General features: G+C 40.7%; 4 protein-coding genes across 4 annotated transcripts; 2 read left to right on the top strand and 2 right to left on the bottom strand.

Moving 5' to 3' along the window:
• Positions 1-2,605: 2,605 nt before the first annotated feature.
• Positions 2,606-5,767, top strand: LOC149405058 (4-hydroxy-tetrahydrodipicolinate reductase 2, chloroplastic-like). Its single transcript, XM_089606793.1, has 8 exons — positions 2,606-2,897; positions 2,973-3,210; positions 3,823-3,956; positions 4,105-4,179; positions 4,287-4,388; positions 4,976-5,085; positions 5,170-5,257; positions 5,448-5,767. The coding sequence occupies exons 1-8, from the start codon at positions 2,727-2,729 to the stop codon at positions 5,514-5,516; spliced, it is 987 nt and encodes a 328-aa protein (XP_089462919.1). The 5' UTR covers positions 2,606-2,726; the 3' UTR covers positions 5,517-5,767.
• A 239-nt stretch (positions 5,768-6,006) lies between these two features.
• On the bottom strand, positions 6,007-8,208 carry LOC149405057 (cullin-1-like). The gene has a single exon (XM_089607757.1). The coding sequence runs from the start codon at positions 8,206-8,208 to the stop codon at positions 6,007-6,009; it is 2,202 nt and encodes a 733-aa protein (XP_089463883.1).
• Positions 8,209-9,520: 1,312 nt separating this feature from the next.
• Positions 9,521-11,763, top strand: LOC149405056 (Tetratricopeptide repeat (TPR)-like superfamily protein). The gene has a single exon (XM_089606791.1). It carries the CDS (start codon positions 9,915-9,917, stop codon positions 11,727-11,729), a length of 1,815 nt encoding a protein of 604 aa, XP_089462917.1. The 5' UTR covers positions 9,521-9,914; the 3' UTR covers positions 11,730-11,763.
• Positions 11,764-11,945: 182 nt separating this feature from the next.
• LOC149405055 (GHMP kinase family protein) lies at positions 11,946-15,488 on the bottom strand. The gene is made up of 10 exons (XM_089606792.1): positions 15,323-15,488; positions 15,058-15,208; positions 14,847-14,938; positions 14,631-14,740; positions 14,489-14,541; positions 14,016-14,399; positions 13,553-13,657; positions 12,927-13,154; positions 12,521-12,643; positions 11,946-12,414 (listed from the first exon to the last, which is right to left on the bottom strand). The coding sequence occupies exons 1-10, from the start codon at positions 15,328-15,330 to the stop codon at positions 12,148-12,150; spliced, it is 1,521 nt and encodes a 506-aa protein (XP_089462918.1). The 5' UTR covers positions 15,331-15,488; the 3' UTR covers positions 11,946-12,147.
• Between the last annotated feature and the right edge of the window lie 2,631 nt (positions 15,489-18,119).

The following is an 18,119-nucleotide window of genomic DNA, read 5'->3' as shown; positions in this document are numbered from 1 at the left end:
ACCACCAACAAGTGAGTATATACTTTTGGATTGGAACATGATGTTTGACAATTGATGATCTTAAACCTGTATGTCCTCTGCTCTAAGGTTTTGAATTTTTGCATACTGATGGGATTGGATTTTTTTTATGTTTTTTTTTATCTGATGATGGGATTGGATATGGCTCTCAATGTTTTTGGTTTTTGGCTTCTCACAACAAGCCAAATGAATATTGAGTGAACAAGTGATGTTTTGCTCTCTTTGTTTTTTTACATGATTTTGCTTTTATTGGAGCTGAACAATATTAACTCTAAAAAGCCACAGTCTCTTGATTATGCCGTAACTATTAGTAATTTAAAGGTTTCCATGTAGTTGAATTCCAAATTAGTGGATGAATTTGGGTGAAAGAAAAACCTATTTATCAGTGTTTGCAATATAACAGTAGGACTAGCAGCTCCAGCTTTACACTTTTTATCTAACTCTTTATTTAAATCTCATAAGCATTGAAATTTCGTCTATTTGAATGCATATCACAAAAAAATATGTCTATACCAGAATTTGAAGACGACTCGAAAACAATAGGTTCAACGCCACCAAATTTACATAATAATGTCGAGAAGGTACGATTTTTTTATACTTTTTCCTTACTTGGTATAGTATGAATAAATACTCAAATAAAAGTATATAAATTACAGGTTCCGGATACCGCTCGTCCAATATTCAAATTGGATGTCGATAGAAGAAACTTTAAATTTAAAATTGGAGTAAAATGTCGATTGGCCGAAAATGTTGATTTCCTAACAGAAGTGTGGAAAGACTATCATGAAGGTTTGCAATGGTTTAAGGATTCTCAATTCGGCCACTTGTTCGATGTCCCAAATCATTTGAAAACCAATTTGGCGGCGATGTGGATGATATTATGTCGAGAGGTGGAAACAAAAAAAGAACATGAGAGTTGGTTTGTCGTAAATGTCATACCTATCCAATTCTCTTTGGTGGAGTACGCTTTAATATCCGGCTTGAAATGTTCAGATTATCCCGATGGTTGGAAAGAATTTGGAAGTGAAGCCTTTAGAGAATTTTACTTTCCAAGTATGAAGAATGTCGATTTGGTGGATATCAAAGACGAACTCTTGCGAATGAAGATCGATTGTCAAGGAGGTCAAAAGAGAAGTAAAAAAAAAAAATATTATTCTCAATGAAAAAATGAAAACGAATAAATTGAAGATGGCGGTGTTATTATTTTTGTCCTCAGTGTTGCTTCACCGAGATAAGAATACGACTCATGTAGGCAGCGCTGTAAGGGCTCAAGGGCTATATGTCAACATCAAAATGTTCATCTCGAATTATATCTTCATTTTGATTGCAACCTGCAAGTTTACGAGAATGAGTATGAGTGTGAGTATCGTATTTAAAGTGAATACACGACTTATAAATATGATATTTTGTCTAACCTTTGTGTTGGTCTTTCGTAATTAGCTCAACATGCAGCATCATTTTGCATTGGGACATGCCACGTTGATCAACAAGATAACATTTGACATCAATGTCATCCAAAATAAATTTAGGCGCTATCTTTTCTGACATTGGACATTGTAACTCAATTTCAAGTCCGTAACTTCTTTATCAATATGAAGTCTTTCGTATACCCTATCGAGTAGATATGAAATTGTCGCACACTTTTCATCGTCTAGTAATATGCTCTTAATATCTTCATTCTTTGAGAACCATTCATATGAGCCTTCATCTTTATTTTTCCACTCTCCGTCGTATAAAAAATAAAAAACAACCTCAACCATCGTACCTATAAAAATGGGACGAGTTATAAAAGAGGAATTGCATCATATAAAAAAATAACATTAGATTCATAATACAAATTCAAATACTAAAATAATTAATTTATGTCATGATAAGATAATGACACATTCACCTATCAAAAAACTGTGATAAAATTATTGATTACTTAAAAAATTTAAAATGATAAATTTTTATGGGTTAGTGGCCTCACAGACCGGTCCAACTGGTCCGACCGGTCCGACTGACCCAACTGAATTAGCTGCAGTCGACCCAGTTGGACCAGTTGACTAGTGTTCGTGTTCATAACTTAGGAATCGCGAAAATCATGAAAACTTGAAAATTTTTATAATTTCTAATTTATTATTAATTATGGATTTAGAGAGTAATGTTACTATTTTAAATATTTTTTAAGGTAAGCATCTTTAACATTACCATAAATTTCTTTCCAGAGATGTTTGTAGCGGAGGTCATCGGAATCGATTACGATGGAGGTGGCTGAAGAAGTTGACGGTAAAGGTCGCCGGAGACGGCGACGACGACGGCAGAGCTTGGGGAATAAGGCTGCATTTTTTTTGTTTTTTTATCAGGTTTTTTTAAAATAAAATATTATTAACTTCTTACAAAATAAAAGAAGTGTGATATTATAACTTTCATTTAAAGAGGAGGTCACGGACTTAAATTTTGTTACGCATTGATTAAAAAAAAAAATCCATTTTAAGGTAAGAAAAACAAAAGACCCAAAAAAAACAAAGCAGGCTAACAATCACATGGATTGGGCCTTTCCATAAGCCCATTAATAGAACTCTCATTGAGCTTAATTATCGTATCACTGGTTTTCATCGCATTTGATGTCAAATCATTGGTGCAGAAGCTGAAACCGAAAAACCCTGTCTCTGAATTCCAGCGCACAAATAAAACCCAGAAGAAAAAATACCAGGCGTTCGTTCTCAATGTCTTTCACGATTAAAGTCCCAGCAAATGGCGTCGGGGTATTCTCCGGAAGCAACAGGTGGATGATGAACGTGCCGAAGAAGAGTCGAGCGACGGTGGTCCCACGCTGCTCGGTCTCTGCTCCGGCGGTCGAGCATATTCCCAAATCGGTCTTGAACATTCCGATAATGGTACGTGATTCGAAACCCAGCTGGGTTTTTTTTTTTCGTTTGTTCTTCGATGATGTTTATGCGATCGGTCGTCAGGTAAACGGCTGTACGGGAAAGATGGGACAGTCCGTGATTAAGGCGGCGGACTTTGCTGGGCTCAACATCGTTCCCTTCTCGTTCGGGTCCGAAGAAGAGTCGGGTTCGACCGTTGAAGTGTGTGGAAACAGTATCACAGTTCACGGCCCGCTCGAGAGAGAAAAAACCCTTTCCTCTCTTTATGTCGAATACCCGAATCTGATCGTGGTCGATTACACCGTTCCTTCTGCGGTCAATGGTACTACTTTCATGGTTGCAAGAGAAATGTGTTAGCTTTTGTGTGTAGATTACTAAAGTTTAGCACTTTGAGGAATTACGGATAGGGTAGGGTATTAACGAGAAAGTTGCGACTTTCATTGTGTTTAAAGGTGGGCAAAATGGTTAACCGGTTAAACCTTTAGCGATTTGATTTTGAACGGTGGGCAAAATATTTTCTTGGTTGTTGGTTAACCGCGATTAACCATGAAATAAACGGTAAACTTAACCGCTTGGTTAATTTGACCAAAAAGAGCAGTCTCGACCGGTTAACATTAACTAGTCAAAATGCCCACCTTTAAATTTGTGTTGCACAATCCCTAGAAGAAAGAATCATCAAAGCAGATTAGAGCAAAGAAAGTTAACGGCTTATGGTTTATAAAAACTATCAGCTGAACTGCCATTGATATACACTAGCCAGTAAAACCCACATGTCTTCCCGTGCTATACGTATTATGGGTGTGCAAAAGAAAAAGAAAACAAAAAACCCCTTAAATCTGACCTGACGTGTCCAAAATTATAGTTTTAAAAAAATGCATTTGAACTTCAATCCTTGAATGTCCCATGTGTTTTATGTTCCACTCGTGCGGTGTAGAAAATGCGAAGCTGTATACGAGAGTTGGAGTTCCTTTTGTGATGGGAACCACCGGTGGAGACAGAGATCTTCTGTACAAGACTGTTCGAGACTCCCGAAACTATGCAGTCATATCTCCGCAGATGGGAAAACAGGTATATCCCCCGTAAGTGGGAACACAGGTAATCAAAATCGAGGACACCTCCAAAAAAAGTTCCCGAAGAAAGAATTTTAGTGCGGCGAGGTTGTGGCTTTTATTGATTTTTTGTTTTGACAATACTTGGTTCTGAACTCAATCATCAGGTGGTCGCATTTCTCGCCGCAATGGAGATTATGGCCGAGCAATTTCCCGGCGCTTTCTCTGGATATTCTCTGCAGGTACTAATTATTCATATATTTACATATATATATATATATATATATATATATATATATATATATATATATACACATATTGTTGTAGCTGATTAATTTTGTAAAACTAGGTGATGGAATCTCATCAAGCAAGCAAAGTAGACACGTCAGGAACTGCAAAAGCTGTCATTTCTTGCTTCCAGAAATTGGGGGTTTCCTTTGATATGGAAGAGGTGTGTTAACGGATAATTATTTTATTTTCTAAGCTTTTATTTTATTTTATTATTTTAAAATATTACTAAGCAAAATATGAAAATAAGGCGGGTGACATAAGCCTATAAATTAGCTTTAAGCTTCAAGGATCATCAAGAATCTTTGATTTGAAAATTCATGTTTTTGACCATATCGATTGAACATATACTGGCCGAAATATGTAGTATCCTTGTATTCGGCTCAATCCTTTTAGTAAAAGATTGGGCCCATTTAGCAAAGAATGACTCTCGTTATCAAATGATTGAACAACTGGGAGCAATTTACTTACGATACTTAGTTGACATTCATAAAAAGTATCTAATGAATTATGAGTTATCCGGCTCGGTTATTGATAGAGTGAATAGATCTTGCCCTTTCTTGAAATCTATCTTCTGATTCAGAATTGTGGTAATGCTAATAAACTCTGCGAAGTACATCTATTTCTGCTCTACCAAATTTAACAGATAGAAGATTGTTGCTTTGTATTGTCCTGTGTACCAAGACACAACGAATTGGTGTCTTGATATCTTTTACAAACTTATTCAATCTTTTTTGTTTCTATTATCAGATACGAATGATCCGGGATCCAAGGCAACAAGTCGAAATAGTGGGCGTTCCGGATGACTATATAAATGGCCATGCATTTCATCTATACCATCTAACCTCGCCCGATGACACGTAAGAAGGCAATATTTAAACGTTATATTACGGATTTATCCTTTTATTAATATGTATATATAAACATGTCCTCTGTTCTTGCAGTGTTTCTTTCGAGTTTCAGCATAATGTTTGTGGTCGATCAATATACGCTGAGGGGACTGTTGATGCCGTTATTTTTCTCGCTAAGAAGGTATACACGCATTTTTTCATCGTTCTTTTTTAAAAAGGTTTTAGCCATCTAAGACAGAGATTATTGAATTTTCTGAGGATCAAACAAGGCTTCCTACTGAACATTGGAATAATAGTTTTATGACCGCTCTCTTCCGATGAGATTTCTGATGACAATACATTCAACATGTTGATTTTTTTTTTTTTTGCAGGTTCAGTCAAAATCAGAGAAGCGACTGTTCGACATGATTGATGTCTTGCGAGAGGGTAACATGCGATGAAATGTATCGGCTATTAGTGTGGGGTAAAATAATTACTTTCTGGGTTCGTAAATTTTGGTCCTTCACTATATTCCGTCTTTCAAACTATTGATGTATTTTTGTTTTTTTTTTGCCAGAACTTAGTGAGTTAATAGTAGTTGAAGGAAATTGTAGCCATAAATTTTGAGGACAAAAATGTTGGAAAGTGTACGGCAAATTTAACTTTAGAGTTGAACATTTTTTTTTTAAAGAACAGAGTTTTACCTTTATAAGTCTTTCCTCTTTTACTCAAAAAAAAAAAAAAGTCTTTCCTCTTTATAGTTAATTGGGCATAATTTTACTTTTAAAGAAAAAAATTACTTACATTGCCCCTAGAAATGAATATCAAGCCGGGACTATGTGTGAAAGTCGTGACAACAAATGAACTAACATTTTTTTAAACATTTCTTCGCCCCCCACCTAAATACTACTTTTAGAGGCAACGCAAAATTTTAAATCTTTACAAAAAAGGTTAAGCTACGTAACGCAAGAGACTCGCATCTTCTTCGTCTCTCTCAATGTACTCTCTCTCGATTAGCGACTCAACACACTTCTTCAAATCCTTAACTTCCGGCACAAACACCGACTTCACTTGATCGATCGACTCTTTGAGAAGTTGTTGATACCCCAATTCCTTCCTGTTCTTCATGATCCTCACGATCGCCGCGTCCGTGACGTGGACTCTGTTATTGTTGATCTCAGACCCCATTTTTTTCTCAGCCTCTCTCTCCTTCTTGATCTCCGGCACCGGAATCTGGAATTGCCTCGCCTTGTTCTTGAAATCAGGGTTGAATCGGAACGCGTCGTCGTTTTTCTCGACCAGGATGTCGTATTTCGCGGCGGAGGTGAGGGAGTGCAAGGTCGCTCTGAGAACGACGTCGTCTTCGATTTTGGAGTGCTGCGAGATCTCGGAGAAGGAGAGCTCGTCGCTGTCGTTGAAGAGCATCAGGACCACCGCCTGATACGGCGTCGTTACCATCTCGTACGTGCGGTTCTTCCGGAAGCTTCCTGCCACGTGGCAGTCTCCGAGGGAGTACACGAAGGTGAGTTTTCGGGTCTCGAATTTGGTGGCATAGAAGCTCGCGAAGGCTTCGACGCAGTTCGCCATGACGGCGGGGATCGACGGAGCTTCCGATTTGAAGGCGTTCGGCCATCGGTGACTGGTCAGGACGTCGACGGAGAGGCTGACGCCGTTAGTTAGGGTTTTGCTGTTCTTGCCGCTTCGGAAATCGATGTCGTTCTCTCTGCTGATTCTGATGTCGTTTAGCATTCCCTCGAGCTTCGCCGTCAGGAAATCGCCGACGTTGAGCTTGATCTTCTCGACGAGACGCTTGTCGCGGTGGTTATCGTCGTCCTTCTTGTTCCTCTGTTTGGAGAGAAGCCGATCGGCGAGGTTTCTCCAGTGAATCTCGACGAACACGTCCTTTTCGTTGGCGTAGTAGAGCAGCCATGAGAGGTCCTCCACTGTCTCCTCGAACTTATCGTCGGTCATGCTCTCGCCGGAGCCGCCGTGTCTCAGGACCTCCTCGCAGAATTCGGCGAGGAGCCTGGCGGTCGGAGGTTTTCCGGCGACCTCCATGTTCGTGACCTCCTTGAAGGCTTCGGTCACGGCTTCCCCCAAGATCGCGTCTCTCTCGAACACTTCGAAGAAGAAGTAACAGCACCATTGGTGAAGCTCAATGAGCTCCTCGACAATGGTGGAAAGATCTCCGCCGCGAACTATCTCCGTACCTTCCTCGACCGCGACGCGCTCGAGAATCCCCGACAGCTGTCGAAGCTGCTCCGGAAGCGGCCCGTAAGCGCGGTAGACCGCCGCGGCGACGGCTTCGACGTCGTCCACGTCATCGTCCCGGAGGAGAGCCGCGAATTTCTCGAAAAGCCTCTCCGCCGGAACAACCAGAAGCTCTAGCCGGACCGCCTCGACGAGCCTCTCCTCGGTCTCCGGACGGAGATACTTCCTCGCCAGCTCGGCCTCGCTCCGGAAAGCCTCCTCGACCATAGCCAGGTACTCCGGCAAGTCCACGTCATCGTCAACATCTCTAGCCGCCACGCGGGCGTAGTGCTCGCCGGCGTTTTCCAGCAGAGCCGGCTCGAGGTCCGCCACGTAGGCGTCCATGGCCGCGAAAACCTCCACCGCGTTGTTCGCGGCCTCCGCCGCCGCGGCGGGACCCGTCCCGTCTCTCTCTCCGGCCATTATCGCCACCACGGCTTTCGCCGCCGCGGACTTGACGTTCTCGAAGACGCAGAGCTTGAACTCCGCGGCGGCGGAGTCGGCGAGGCTGGGGAGGCGGGAGCGGAGGAGGTAGCTCCGGTCGAGGTAGCCGAGGAGGCGGGAGAGCTGCCGCGCCGCGGCCACGTGGCGGTCCCAGGATCGCCGTAACCAGCGGAGGAGCTCGTAGCGATCTTCGCCGGAGACGCGGAGAGATGGGAGGGTTTTGGAGGAGTGGTGGGACCGGAAGAGAGAGCAGAAAGCGGAGTAGAGGAGGGCGGCGTTGCGGCGGCGATCGGAGATGGGTCCGACGGTGCAGAGGGTGTGGACGGCGGAGTGGAGAGAAACGACGTCGTCGACGGCGAAAGGGTCTGTGAGGTTTGTTTTCTCGTTTTCGACTAATCTCATTACCTTTTCGAATGCTCTTCTCATTAGGGCTATCACATCCTCGATGTCCATGTCCATATCGTCAATCGTAATCGTGTTCTTCTTCTGAATCTGTTTTTATTTGTATATTATTATTTTTTTTTTTAAGAAAGAGGGAAAGTGAATTGTGTGAGCTGGTTCGAGGGCATAGCTGAGAGGAGAGCGGCTTTTGCTTATATAAGTTGTGGTGGTATGGTATTGAGTCCGACTTGATTTATTGATTCCTACTCTTTATATTTAGGTTTAGTTTAGTGTTAATTTAGAGATTAATAAATAAATAAATATCGAATCGTACCGCGTTTATAAATTCATATTTTAATTCGATTTTTAGTCAATACGTAACTTTTGTATGTAACAGAAAGGAAATAAAATGAAATAAAAGAAAGTGAATGTATACCTCTCTCAAATCTCACTGGGTTGTTTGTTTTTTTCTTTTTTTTTTTTCGCTAAAAGTTGAGAGCCTAAACTTGATTATATTTGAAGCTAAATTGAGAAGCTAATCCTTTATATAGTTAGTTATTTAGAATTCCTACTGATATTATCACCCAAAAGAATCAGTTAAATATTTTAAATATGTATTTTTATCAAAAACGAAGCGATAATGTTGAACTTTCATTAATAATTAAGGAAAGCTCTAAATGAAAAAAAAAAAAAAATGAGCTATATTATAAGGAAATCTACACAACAAATAAACTGATATCAATCACACACTAGACCACCAGATTCATAAGAAGTTATATATATCGTCAATAAAAATACTACTGTGTTTGTAGACAAAAAAAAGTCCCAAAAGAAAGTCCCTACCAATATTCCGGGGGATCCCAAATTTTGCCGCGGTGGTGGAGAGAATTAATATAATGACTTTTTTAATTAGATTTTAGAGGGAAAAAAAGAAGAAATTGTCAAGCAGTTAAACTTAATTGTGTGCTTCGTAACCAGTCAAACATTTTTTTTAATGAATCGACTAGCGTAAATACTAATTTTCTCTCCTAAACATTTCATAAATACTACTTTTCTAAGTCGAAAGGGTAAATAACTCTTGTTCTAAAAGAAACTATAAAATTAAAAGAATCGTAAACATAACTCTGTATCTGTAGCATTACGTTTGAAAAGTCAGTACGCGAAATATTTTCATTCGTTTTTTAGGGTCATCTATAATACGGAATTACTTCCCATCAGTGTGCTAAATATGATCTCAATAACTTGTTAACATGAATAAATATAAATTGCCTATAGCGCGATGCCGGTAATAGCCGTTTACGGTCAAACCGGGTTAAATGGTATTATTATGTGCTTATGGTTCTAAATTCTAATAGAAAGCCCCACATGGCTCCCAGTGCTAGACTCTTCAATATTTGTCAAAAAAAAAAAAAATTACATGTTTATATTGCAGAGTTACTTAGCCACGTGTACGCTTTTCATTGGGTAGAGAACCAGGTCAGCAATCCAAGTGACTGAGTTGGAGACATATCCTATCCACAATCTGGCTGTCCCATAACACTGACGCAGTTCAACTGGTTCATATCCTCTTCCCCAAAACTCATGGATTACACTCCACTCCTTAACAGAAAATACTCTTCCCACCAAATTCGAAACATTTACACAACCGCTCTTCTAAACCTTTTCCTCAAAATCCCATCTGGGTTTTCCCTGCAAGAGACGATTAGAACTCTGAAAGATTCGAACTTGGTCGATGGTTTTCGCAGAGGCAACAAGAAGTCAGTGATGGTGTGGATGATACAGCGATGACTGGGACATCAGTCCTGCCTCCGAACCCAGCCCATCTCGTATTGACGCAGTCGAAAGAGCCGACTCCGAGCCTCGAAGCCTCTTCGAGCTACACAGAGCAACAAGAATGTGTGTCACTCGTCAGGAAATGCAAGAGCAAGAGAGAGCTCAAGCAAGTCCACGCCCAGATTCTCAAGTCCGGTCTCTTCTCCGACTCTCTCTGCTCGGGGAGTCTTCTCGCCGCCTGTGCTCTCTCCGACTGGGGAAGCATGGACTACGCTTGCTCGATCTTCCGAGGCGTCGGAGATCCCGATACCTTTCTCTTCAACGTCGTGATAAGAGGCTTTGTCCGGGCCGGGAATTGGGCACGGGCTTTGGACCTGTATCGCGAGATGCTCGAAATCGGGGTTGGTCCCGACAAGTTCACTTACCCGGCTCTGCTAAAGGCTTGCGCGAGATCATCGGCGCTCGAGGAAGGGAAGAGGATCCACGGCCACTCGGTCAAGCTCGGCCTCGGAGACGATCTCTTCGTGCAGAACAGCTTGGTGAGCATGTACGGCAAATGCGGGGGATTAAAACTCGCTCGGGACGTTTTCGATCGGACGGCTCGGAAGAGCGTCGCGTCGTGGAGCGCGATCATCGGGGCTCACGCCCGTTCGGGGGAATGGTCGGAGTGCCTGAGGCTTTTCCGGGAGATGGGTAGGGAAGGTCAAAGTTGCAGAGCCGAGGAGAGTGCGATGGTCAACGTTCTCTCGGCCATCACTCGCCTCGGGGCACTCGATCTCGGGAAGTCCGTGCACGCCTCGCTGCTTCGCAACATCGCCGGTCTCAACGCGACGGTCGAGACTTCGCTGATCGACATGTACGCGAACTGCGGTTGCTTGGAGAAGGGGCTATCGATATTCCGGGAGATGGGCGAGCGGAAAAACCGCTTGACCTACTCCGCGATGATATCGGGGCTCGCAATGCACGGCCGAGGAAAAGAGGCCGTCGAGATCTTCTCGGAGATGCTCAGAGAAGGGCTCGAACCAGACGAGGCGGTCTACGTCGGAGTCCTCAGCGCTTGTAGCCACGCGGGACTAGTCGAAGAGGGTCTCGGGTGGTTCGAGAAGATGAGAATTGAGCCCACAATCCGCCATTACGCCTGTGTTGTCGATCTCCTGGGACGAGCCGGGAGGCTCAAAGAAGCCCTAGGGCTCATCGAAACCATGCCAGTCGAGCCCAACGACATAGTTTGGAGGACTCTACTCGGCGCCTGTAAAGTCCACGACGACGTCGAAACAGGCGAAACCGCCGTGGAATGTTTGTTCCGGTTGGGCTCTCAGAACGCCGGAGATTATGTAGCTATGTCGAATATCTACGCTCGGGCTCGGAGGTGGGACGATTTTGCGAGGCTCCGGGCCCGGATGGCCGATCTGGGCTTGGCCCAGATTCCGGGTGTCAGTTCCGTTGAGGTGAAGAGAAGGGTCTTCGAGTTTAAGTCGTACGATCTTTCGCGTAGCGACGTACGAGACATGATACACCAGATGGAGTGGCAGCTGAGATTCGACGGTTATGTTGCAGACACGTCGCAGGTATCGCTCGAGTGCGACGAGGAAGAGAAGAAAGAGAGGCTCAAGTATCACAGCCAGAAGATCGCGATCGCTTTCGCGCTCATACGCTCGGATCCGGGAGCTCCAGTGAGGATAGTTAGGAATGTGAGGATGTGCAGTGACTGTCACACTTACACCAAGTTTATTTCGGTTATCTACGAACGGGAAATTCTCGTTCGGGAACGGAATCGGTTCCACCGTTTCAAAGACGGGTCTTGCTCTTGTAGAGATTACTGGTAGATTAAAAAAACTAATAAGTTTCCCATGTTTTTTCTCTGTTGATTCTTTTTTCCAACTTGTTATGACAGGTGCAACTGAAAATGTCGAAATTCTCCCAATTTTTTTTATGGCAACACAGCAATTTCTGTATTTCAATAAGAAAATTCATTGATTAGAGGACGTGTAAAGAGGAAAAGCTATGGGATGGTTAAAAGCCCAGCAAATTATATTTAGAACTTATTAGAAAAAAACCGACTACTTTATTAAATGCTACAGCTCAGAAGGTGTAGGAGTACGATCCTACCTTTATTTCAATGTGAAAAAAATTTAATCTTCACCCACTTAGACAGTTACTCTAAGATAACCTCAGGTTGTCATAATTTAAACACACGATTGCAAAAAAAGAAAAGAAAAAAAAGAAAAAAAAAGCCTATCTTTCTCACTCAATATGAACCGATGAAATGGAGGAAGTAATCTCTGTGGTTCTCGGGTCTGCGCTCTCTAAAGAAACGCCACGAGGGTCTTCTCTCACTAACATGGCCAATACATTCTGTGAGCTCCACGACTTCGCCACGTCACCGCTCGAGTTGCCCAATGTGACGGCAAACACCGCGTCGAAACCTCCGGCACCTGGCACTCCAGCCAACAACACTCCTTCCATGTTCATCGTGGCGTCTAAAAGCCGTGTTTGGGATTCTGGTTCGATCTACGAGATTTTGTATTTGGAAGCCGTGGATTTCTTATTTTAAGGGAATGGAGTTTCTGAGTTGATGTAAAAACGGAAGTAAAAGCAAAGGAGATTTTCTACTTACCGGAACATCTGAAGCCTCGCCCATTTGACGCATTTGAGTCCTGACCTCAATCATGGCTTCTCTGGCTCCTAATAAGGCCTTGCAAATCACCTCTTGGTTTTGTTGAGTGGCTTGCTTCGTCCACTGTGAGGGCAATTTATTTTTTTGTTTGAACATGATAAGAATTTCCGAAAAATAATAAAGAAAATTGTATAAATTTAGTCTAACTTGGTACATACTGATATGACCCGGTCAATTAAAGAACGCAAATCCCTCCGATCACACTACTCTACCACTAGGGAAACTTAAATAATAAATTAACAACTCTTCTCAAGACTTTAACGACCCACCTATCGACTTATTTATACTAAAATCTAATTAATTAAATAAATTAATGATTCACCACCCTTCCGAGTCAAACACATACCTGTTCTGGTTTAAGCACACTGCAGCTATTTATAAGGGCCCTGTATTCATCCCAATGCTCTTCGGCCAATTTTCTTAAAAAGTTCAGATTGTTTTCGAGAGCGGAGTTAGCCTCTGAAAGCTTTGTCCACGTCTCTTGCGATTTCTGAGGGTCCGCCTTTTGCCATTTTCTAACGGCACCTACCATTGACGGTGTGGATGATCCTCCACTTCCTGGTTCTCCAAGCAACTAAATGATTGAAACCACAGTTATTAAAAGGAATAAGAGATTCCCTCTGTCTCTTACACAGGTTTGACAAGTCACGGGAAGTTCATTTATAATTTAGAAAAAAAAAAAAAGAATGATGTAATGAAGAAGAAATGAAGATTTGAGCTTCCGCTCGACAAATTAATTTTTCAAGTACTTGTTAGCTCAAATTGACTATTTTTCACTGTTGCAATGGAATATATATCTCTAACCGAAGCCGTCTTGTCTTTTACATAGATTATTTGCTCAAAGGAGTGTAGTATCTAAGAAGTAAGAAGTCAGAGTAAAATGCGCTTAATACCATTCCAGAAATTTTCTTTTCCCAGCAAAAATCTGAAATTTTTAAATAGTTTATTTCAAGTATCGACACGCTTACTTACAAGATTCATAAGTGGAGGCAAGCAAAACTTTGTTCTCTCATGGTCCCAATTTCCTTGTAGGATTTGGTGAGCAACTTCTTGGAGCGGAGCTCTGTGCATAGCGACCTGGAATAAATTACTACAATGTTTACAGTCTGTATTTTCATCAAAAAACAAGAACCCTAACTATTTCAATCTTGTCAACTCTATAATTGAAAAAAAAATCACGGATACATAAACAAAATTGCAAGGCGAGAGCTTTGATACAGATACAACCCGGGTTAGCTTGGAACACAAATTAGTAATATAATTATCAAACTCGGCTGGCAATACGAAAGGTGAATCACTCTCTCTGTTTACACTAGAAAAATAAAATAATAAACTTGACAACTCTTCTCATAACCAAAATGACTTAATTATACTATAATATAATTGAATCCAGCAAAACTCAATAAATATATTACTAGTATACCCTTCTCGATACCTGAGCAGAAGAGATCAGTTCTGGTGAAAACCGTACATAGCGATGACTGCCATAAACCGCAGAGCTAACATCGAACCCGCTTCCGACTTTGCCCTGAGCGATTGAGTGAGCGGTTTGAGCGATCATATGAATGACATCAAGATCGGGGCTGAAATCCACTCGGGAGTCTTGATTGCTAAGCGAGGCGAGATTGACGACTCCAAGGTAGTGAAGCAAAGCAGCGACCACGGCCGTGGTCATGGCCGCAGAAGAACCCAGCCCGGTTTTCGCAACTTCTGGTTTGCATTTTTCTCCGTTTAGATCCTCGGAGTTAAAGGTGATCGATCCAAAAGGTGGAAGAGAAGCCAATGACTCAGGCAATAATGGTAGTCCACGAGCTTCAATCTACCGACCAAACACAGCTCAATCAACATCTTGAGTTTGGAATCCCACAAAAACCCGTATTGCTGTTGATATAAATTACTCGAATATACCTGATTTCTGTAAGAATAAAAGTCGTTGCTACCTAAAATGGTAATATCAATACCTGCAAAAAAAAAAAAAAAAGAATACAGATCCGACACTAGATTTCAAAGATCTATTCTTTTTTCACAAGAGAAATAATTTAGCCTCCACCTTGCAGTAAAAGTTTGTGCAACTCGTCCTTTTTCTTTTCATCGAAGGTAGCTTGTGCAGCCGCGACACAGTACTGCACCGCTTGTTCGACAAACGGGTTTCCCGAGCCACTGGAATCCGAATACGACTTAGTTAATCAGCAATTGTTTTGTTTTTATTATCATAGCGAATACTTATGGATTGAACACGCAATTCGTAGATTTATCAGATACTTGCCTGATTGACTGAAGATTCAGATTTTTCAGAGAAAGCTTGTACATGCCTTCTCTGCCTAGCTGAGGAGATGTTAATTTCACATCCGTCCATTTCTGGTCAACATAATTTAAAATGATGGAGCAAAATGAAATACGAATAAACTGTTTGAAATGGATAAATCTAGTAACAAAAAAAAAAAAAAAAAAAAGAGAGAAAGATTTGAATCTCTCACCCATGCCCAAGAATCGGGTTTTAGGGTATCGTAGAGAGGCTTAACAATGGCGAAGAATCGAGCGCTCGTGCTCAGAACGAGACCTGGATTCGGTCTCTCCAGGATTAAATATCCACCGCTCATCAAAACCTTCCCCGGAGCAGAAGCAACTCTGCAACCAAACTCTTCGTTAGTCAAATGATATATTTTTAACTTTTTTTTTCCAATCAAAACAAAAATCCAGAATGAGACGGAATGAAGGATCGGCAGGTATGTGAAATCTTACACTGCCATGGCGTTTTCTCGGTCTGTGAGATTAAGCTGAGGATTTGAGTTACTTGTTTTAGAGCAGATTCAAGAATCGGGATTGTGAAGAAGACGAAGCAGAGTAATATTGGTTTGTACTCTGAAATGATCAGTTAGTTATTTTAGCAGTGGTAGTCTAATTTTGACGATGGATGTTTTTGACTACACCAAAATATTCCACTAATAAATTAGAAATGAAAAACATAAATATTTATTACGTTCTCAGTGTCTCGAATTTCACGTTTGAATCTGTGAATAGTGAATACTAATTAATTTTTTTGGTAACCAATATTAATTAACTAAAATTTAAAATTGGGTCCTTAAATAATTAAATCGGTGTCATTTTTCTTTTAATTTCATTGTCATTGTTTATTTTTAGATTTTTTTTTTTACAAAGTAGTTTGAATCGTTTATTTTTAGATTTTTTTTTTACAAAGTAGTCAATTCAAACTAAGTGTTTAACAAAATAATCAAGATTTAATAAGTTAGTACATTTTAACCACTTACAATGTAAAAATACTAATATATCTTTAATGTTTGGATAAATCCGTATTTTTAAGATTTTAAAATAATTAATTAGATGTCCAAATTTTTGATCTACTATTTTTTATGCACTTTTTATATATAATTTTCAAAATTTAATCATGCATTTAATTTTGTTAATCAAGTTTCAAAACACACAAACAAATTACAAGTGATTTAAAAAAAAAATAATCGTGCTTTCAAAATATCTAATCCACTTCTATTGTTTGAAGTATAGTCATCTACAACGAGAAAGCAAACAAAGTGTCGAAATTTTTTGTAATATACAAACTTTTGTAACGCTCGACTTGTGAATTTGAATAAAATAAACGAGCTTTTCATTGTTACAACTAAGTTCTCGAGTGAATTATACTTCAATGGATCTATCAAATTAATTTTAAATATGTTAAGGTTATGAGAAATCTCGGAATAAATAAAGGAATTATCGAGTTTATCTCGATTAATAAATTAATTCTGAGAAAATATTCCGGAAATTAATTTAAGAAATAAATTCTCAAGAACGAGAATTAATTCCGAGAAACCTTAAATGTGTTTTAATTAATCGAGAACGAACGAGAAAATTTTCGGTACGAATCGTATAATTATAAGAGATTTGTAACTAACTAGGCCACCTAAAACGTTTGGTTTGGAATCTAACCTATGTTTGGAGATTTTTAGGGAAATAGCCAAACGTATTAGGTGGTAAAATCTTTTTTACTTTTTTGTCCTTCAATAATTAAGGTAGTTTTTTAAAATCACGTTATTTTGTTTTTTTTTGTGCATGTTAAATACCTATTTTGTATAAGGTAGTTACCAGATTTTTGTATCCACGTTCTCTCTCTCTCTCTCTCTCTCTCTCTCTCTCCACAAAACCAGATCTGAGTTTTTTTTTTTAACCTTCAACATGCCAAGATGACGAGGAAGGCGCCGAGGTCGCGGGCCAAGGGGGTAATCCAGCCGAAGAAGTTGTCGCCGATGACGCAGATCAGCCGGAGGCGGCGGAGGAGGTCGGCGAAGGCTCGTCGGAGCCAGATTGACGCCCACATGAGGCGGTCGACGAGAGCGTAGGGGAGGGAGTCGGTGTTCTCGGAGTTCGGAGGGAGGCCGTGATCGGCGCTCCGGAAGGGGATCGCGACGCGCCTCACGGCGGTGGTTGGCGGGAGAGACGATCGGAGCTTGGAGACCCTAATTCGACCCAGGAGCTCTTCCTCTGGTTCGATGTCCGAGGAATTTTATAAAAAATAGTATAGATTTCTTCTTTGTATTTTTTGACAATTAACGTAAACTAACGTTAATTTTCGTTAATAGTTGTTAATTATTGTTAATATGAAGACGTCTTCATCTTCTTCGACAAGCTTCATCCTGTTCTTTAGATTTTTTTTTTAAACTCGTATATTTTCAATATCATTTTTTTCCGGAAATTAATATACGTGATTTAGGGAGGAAGTTTCCAAAATTGACAAATTCTAATTATCATGTTTCTTTTTTTAAAATAGGCAGTTTTTTATAATTTCCTTATATTTCATTATTTCTGTTTGTATAAATAAAAGGGAAAATTAGTCTAATAAATATTGCCACTAAGCCTATTGGCTATTTCCCTAAAAAATGTGAAACGTAGGATAAAAACAAAATCTATAGCTTCATTTTGACTATAAATCTACACTGCCCTAATTATAATCCATTCGGTTATGGATTTAATTAAATAATTATATGAAAAGGACGTGATTGTAACAATTTTTAAGGGACCCATTTGAAAGAAAACAAGGAAAAGGAGGTTGGTTTGTAATTAAAAGGATAATTCATAAGCATTGCCACGTCATCAAACAAGTGGGATATTTTTTAGGTGATGTTTATCACCTAGCCGAGTAAGAGCATCTTTAATGGTAAGCTAATGTCAAATTACCATGCCAAACAAGATGCTCTAAGAGAATCGGTAACCAGGAAAAGAAAAAGAAAGGAAAAGAAAGAATGAGAAAAAAGAAGGGGAGGAAAAGAGGAAGGAAGAAGAAGAGGGATCGAGCGAGAGAGAGGAAGAGAGCGAGAGAGCGAGACTGAGGAGAGCGACGAGGTGAGCTCGCGGAGGAAGAGCTCGGCCACTAGCACGAACCCGAGTCCCGAGCTCCGTGCGCGCGCCATCCAGCCAACCTGCAAGAACAAGAAAAAAAAAATTCAGCCAAAGCTTAAGAAGATCCGGCCATCATCACTTCCACCATCATCTTCCAATTCTCTTCTTCTTCTTCCAGCGCCATCAACCC

Source organism: Urtica dioica, chromosome 2, assembly GCF_054948205.1.
Source record: "Urtica dioica subsp. dioica isolate 48M chromosome 2, U.dioica_male_clone48M_v1_H2, whole genome shotgun sequence".
NCBI classification, from domain to species: domain Eukaryota; kingdom Viridiplantae; phylum Streptophyta; class Magnoliopsida; order Rosales; family Urticaceae; genus Urtica; species Urtica dioica.
This window is presented reverse-complemented; position numbering and strand designations above follow the sequence as displayed.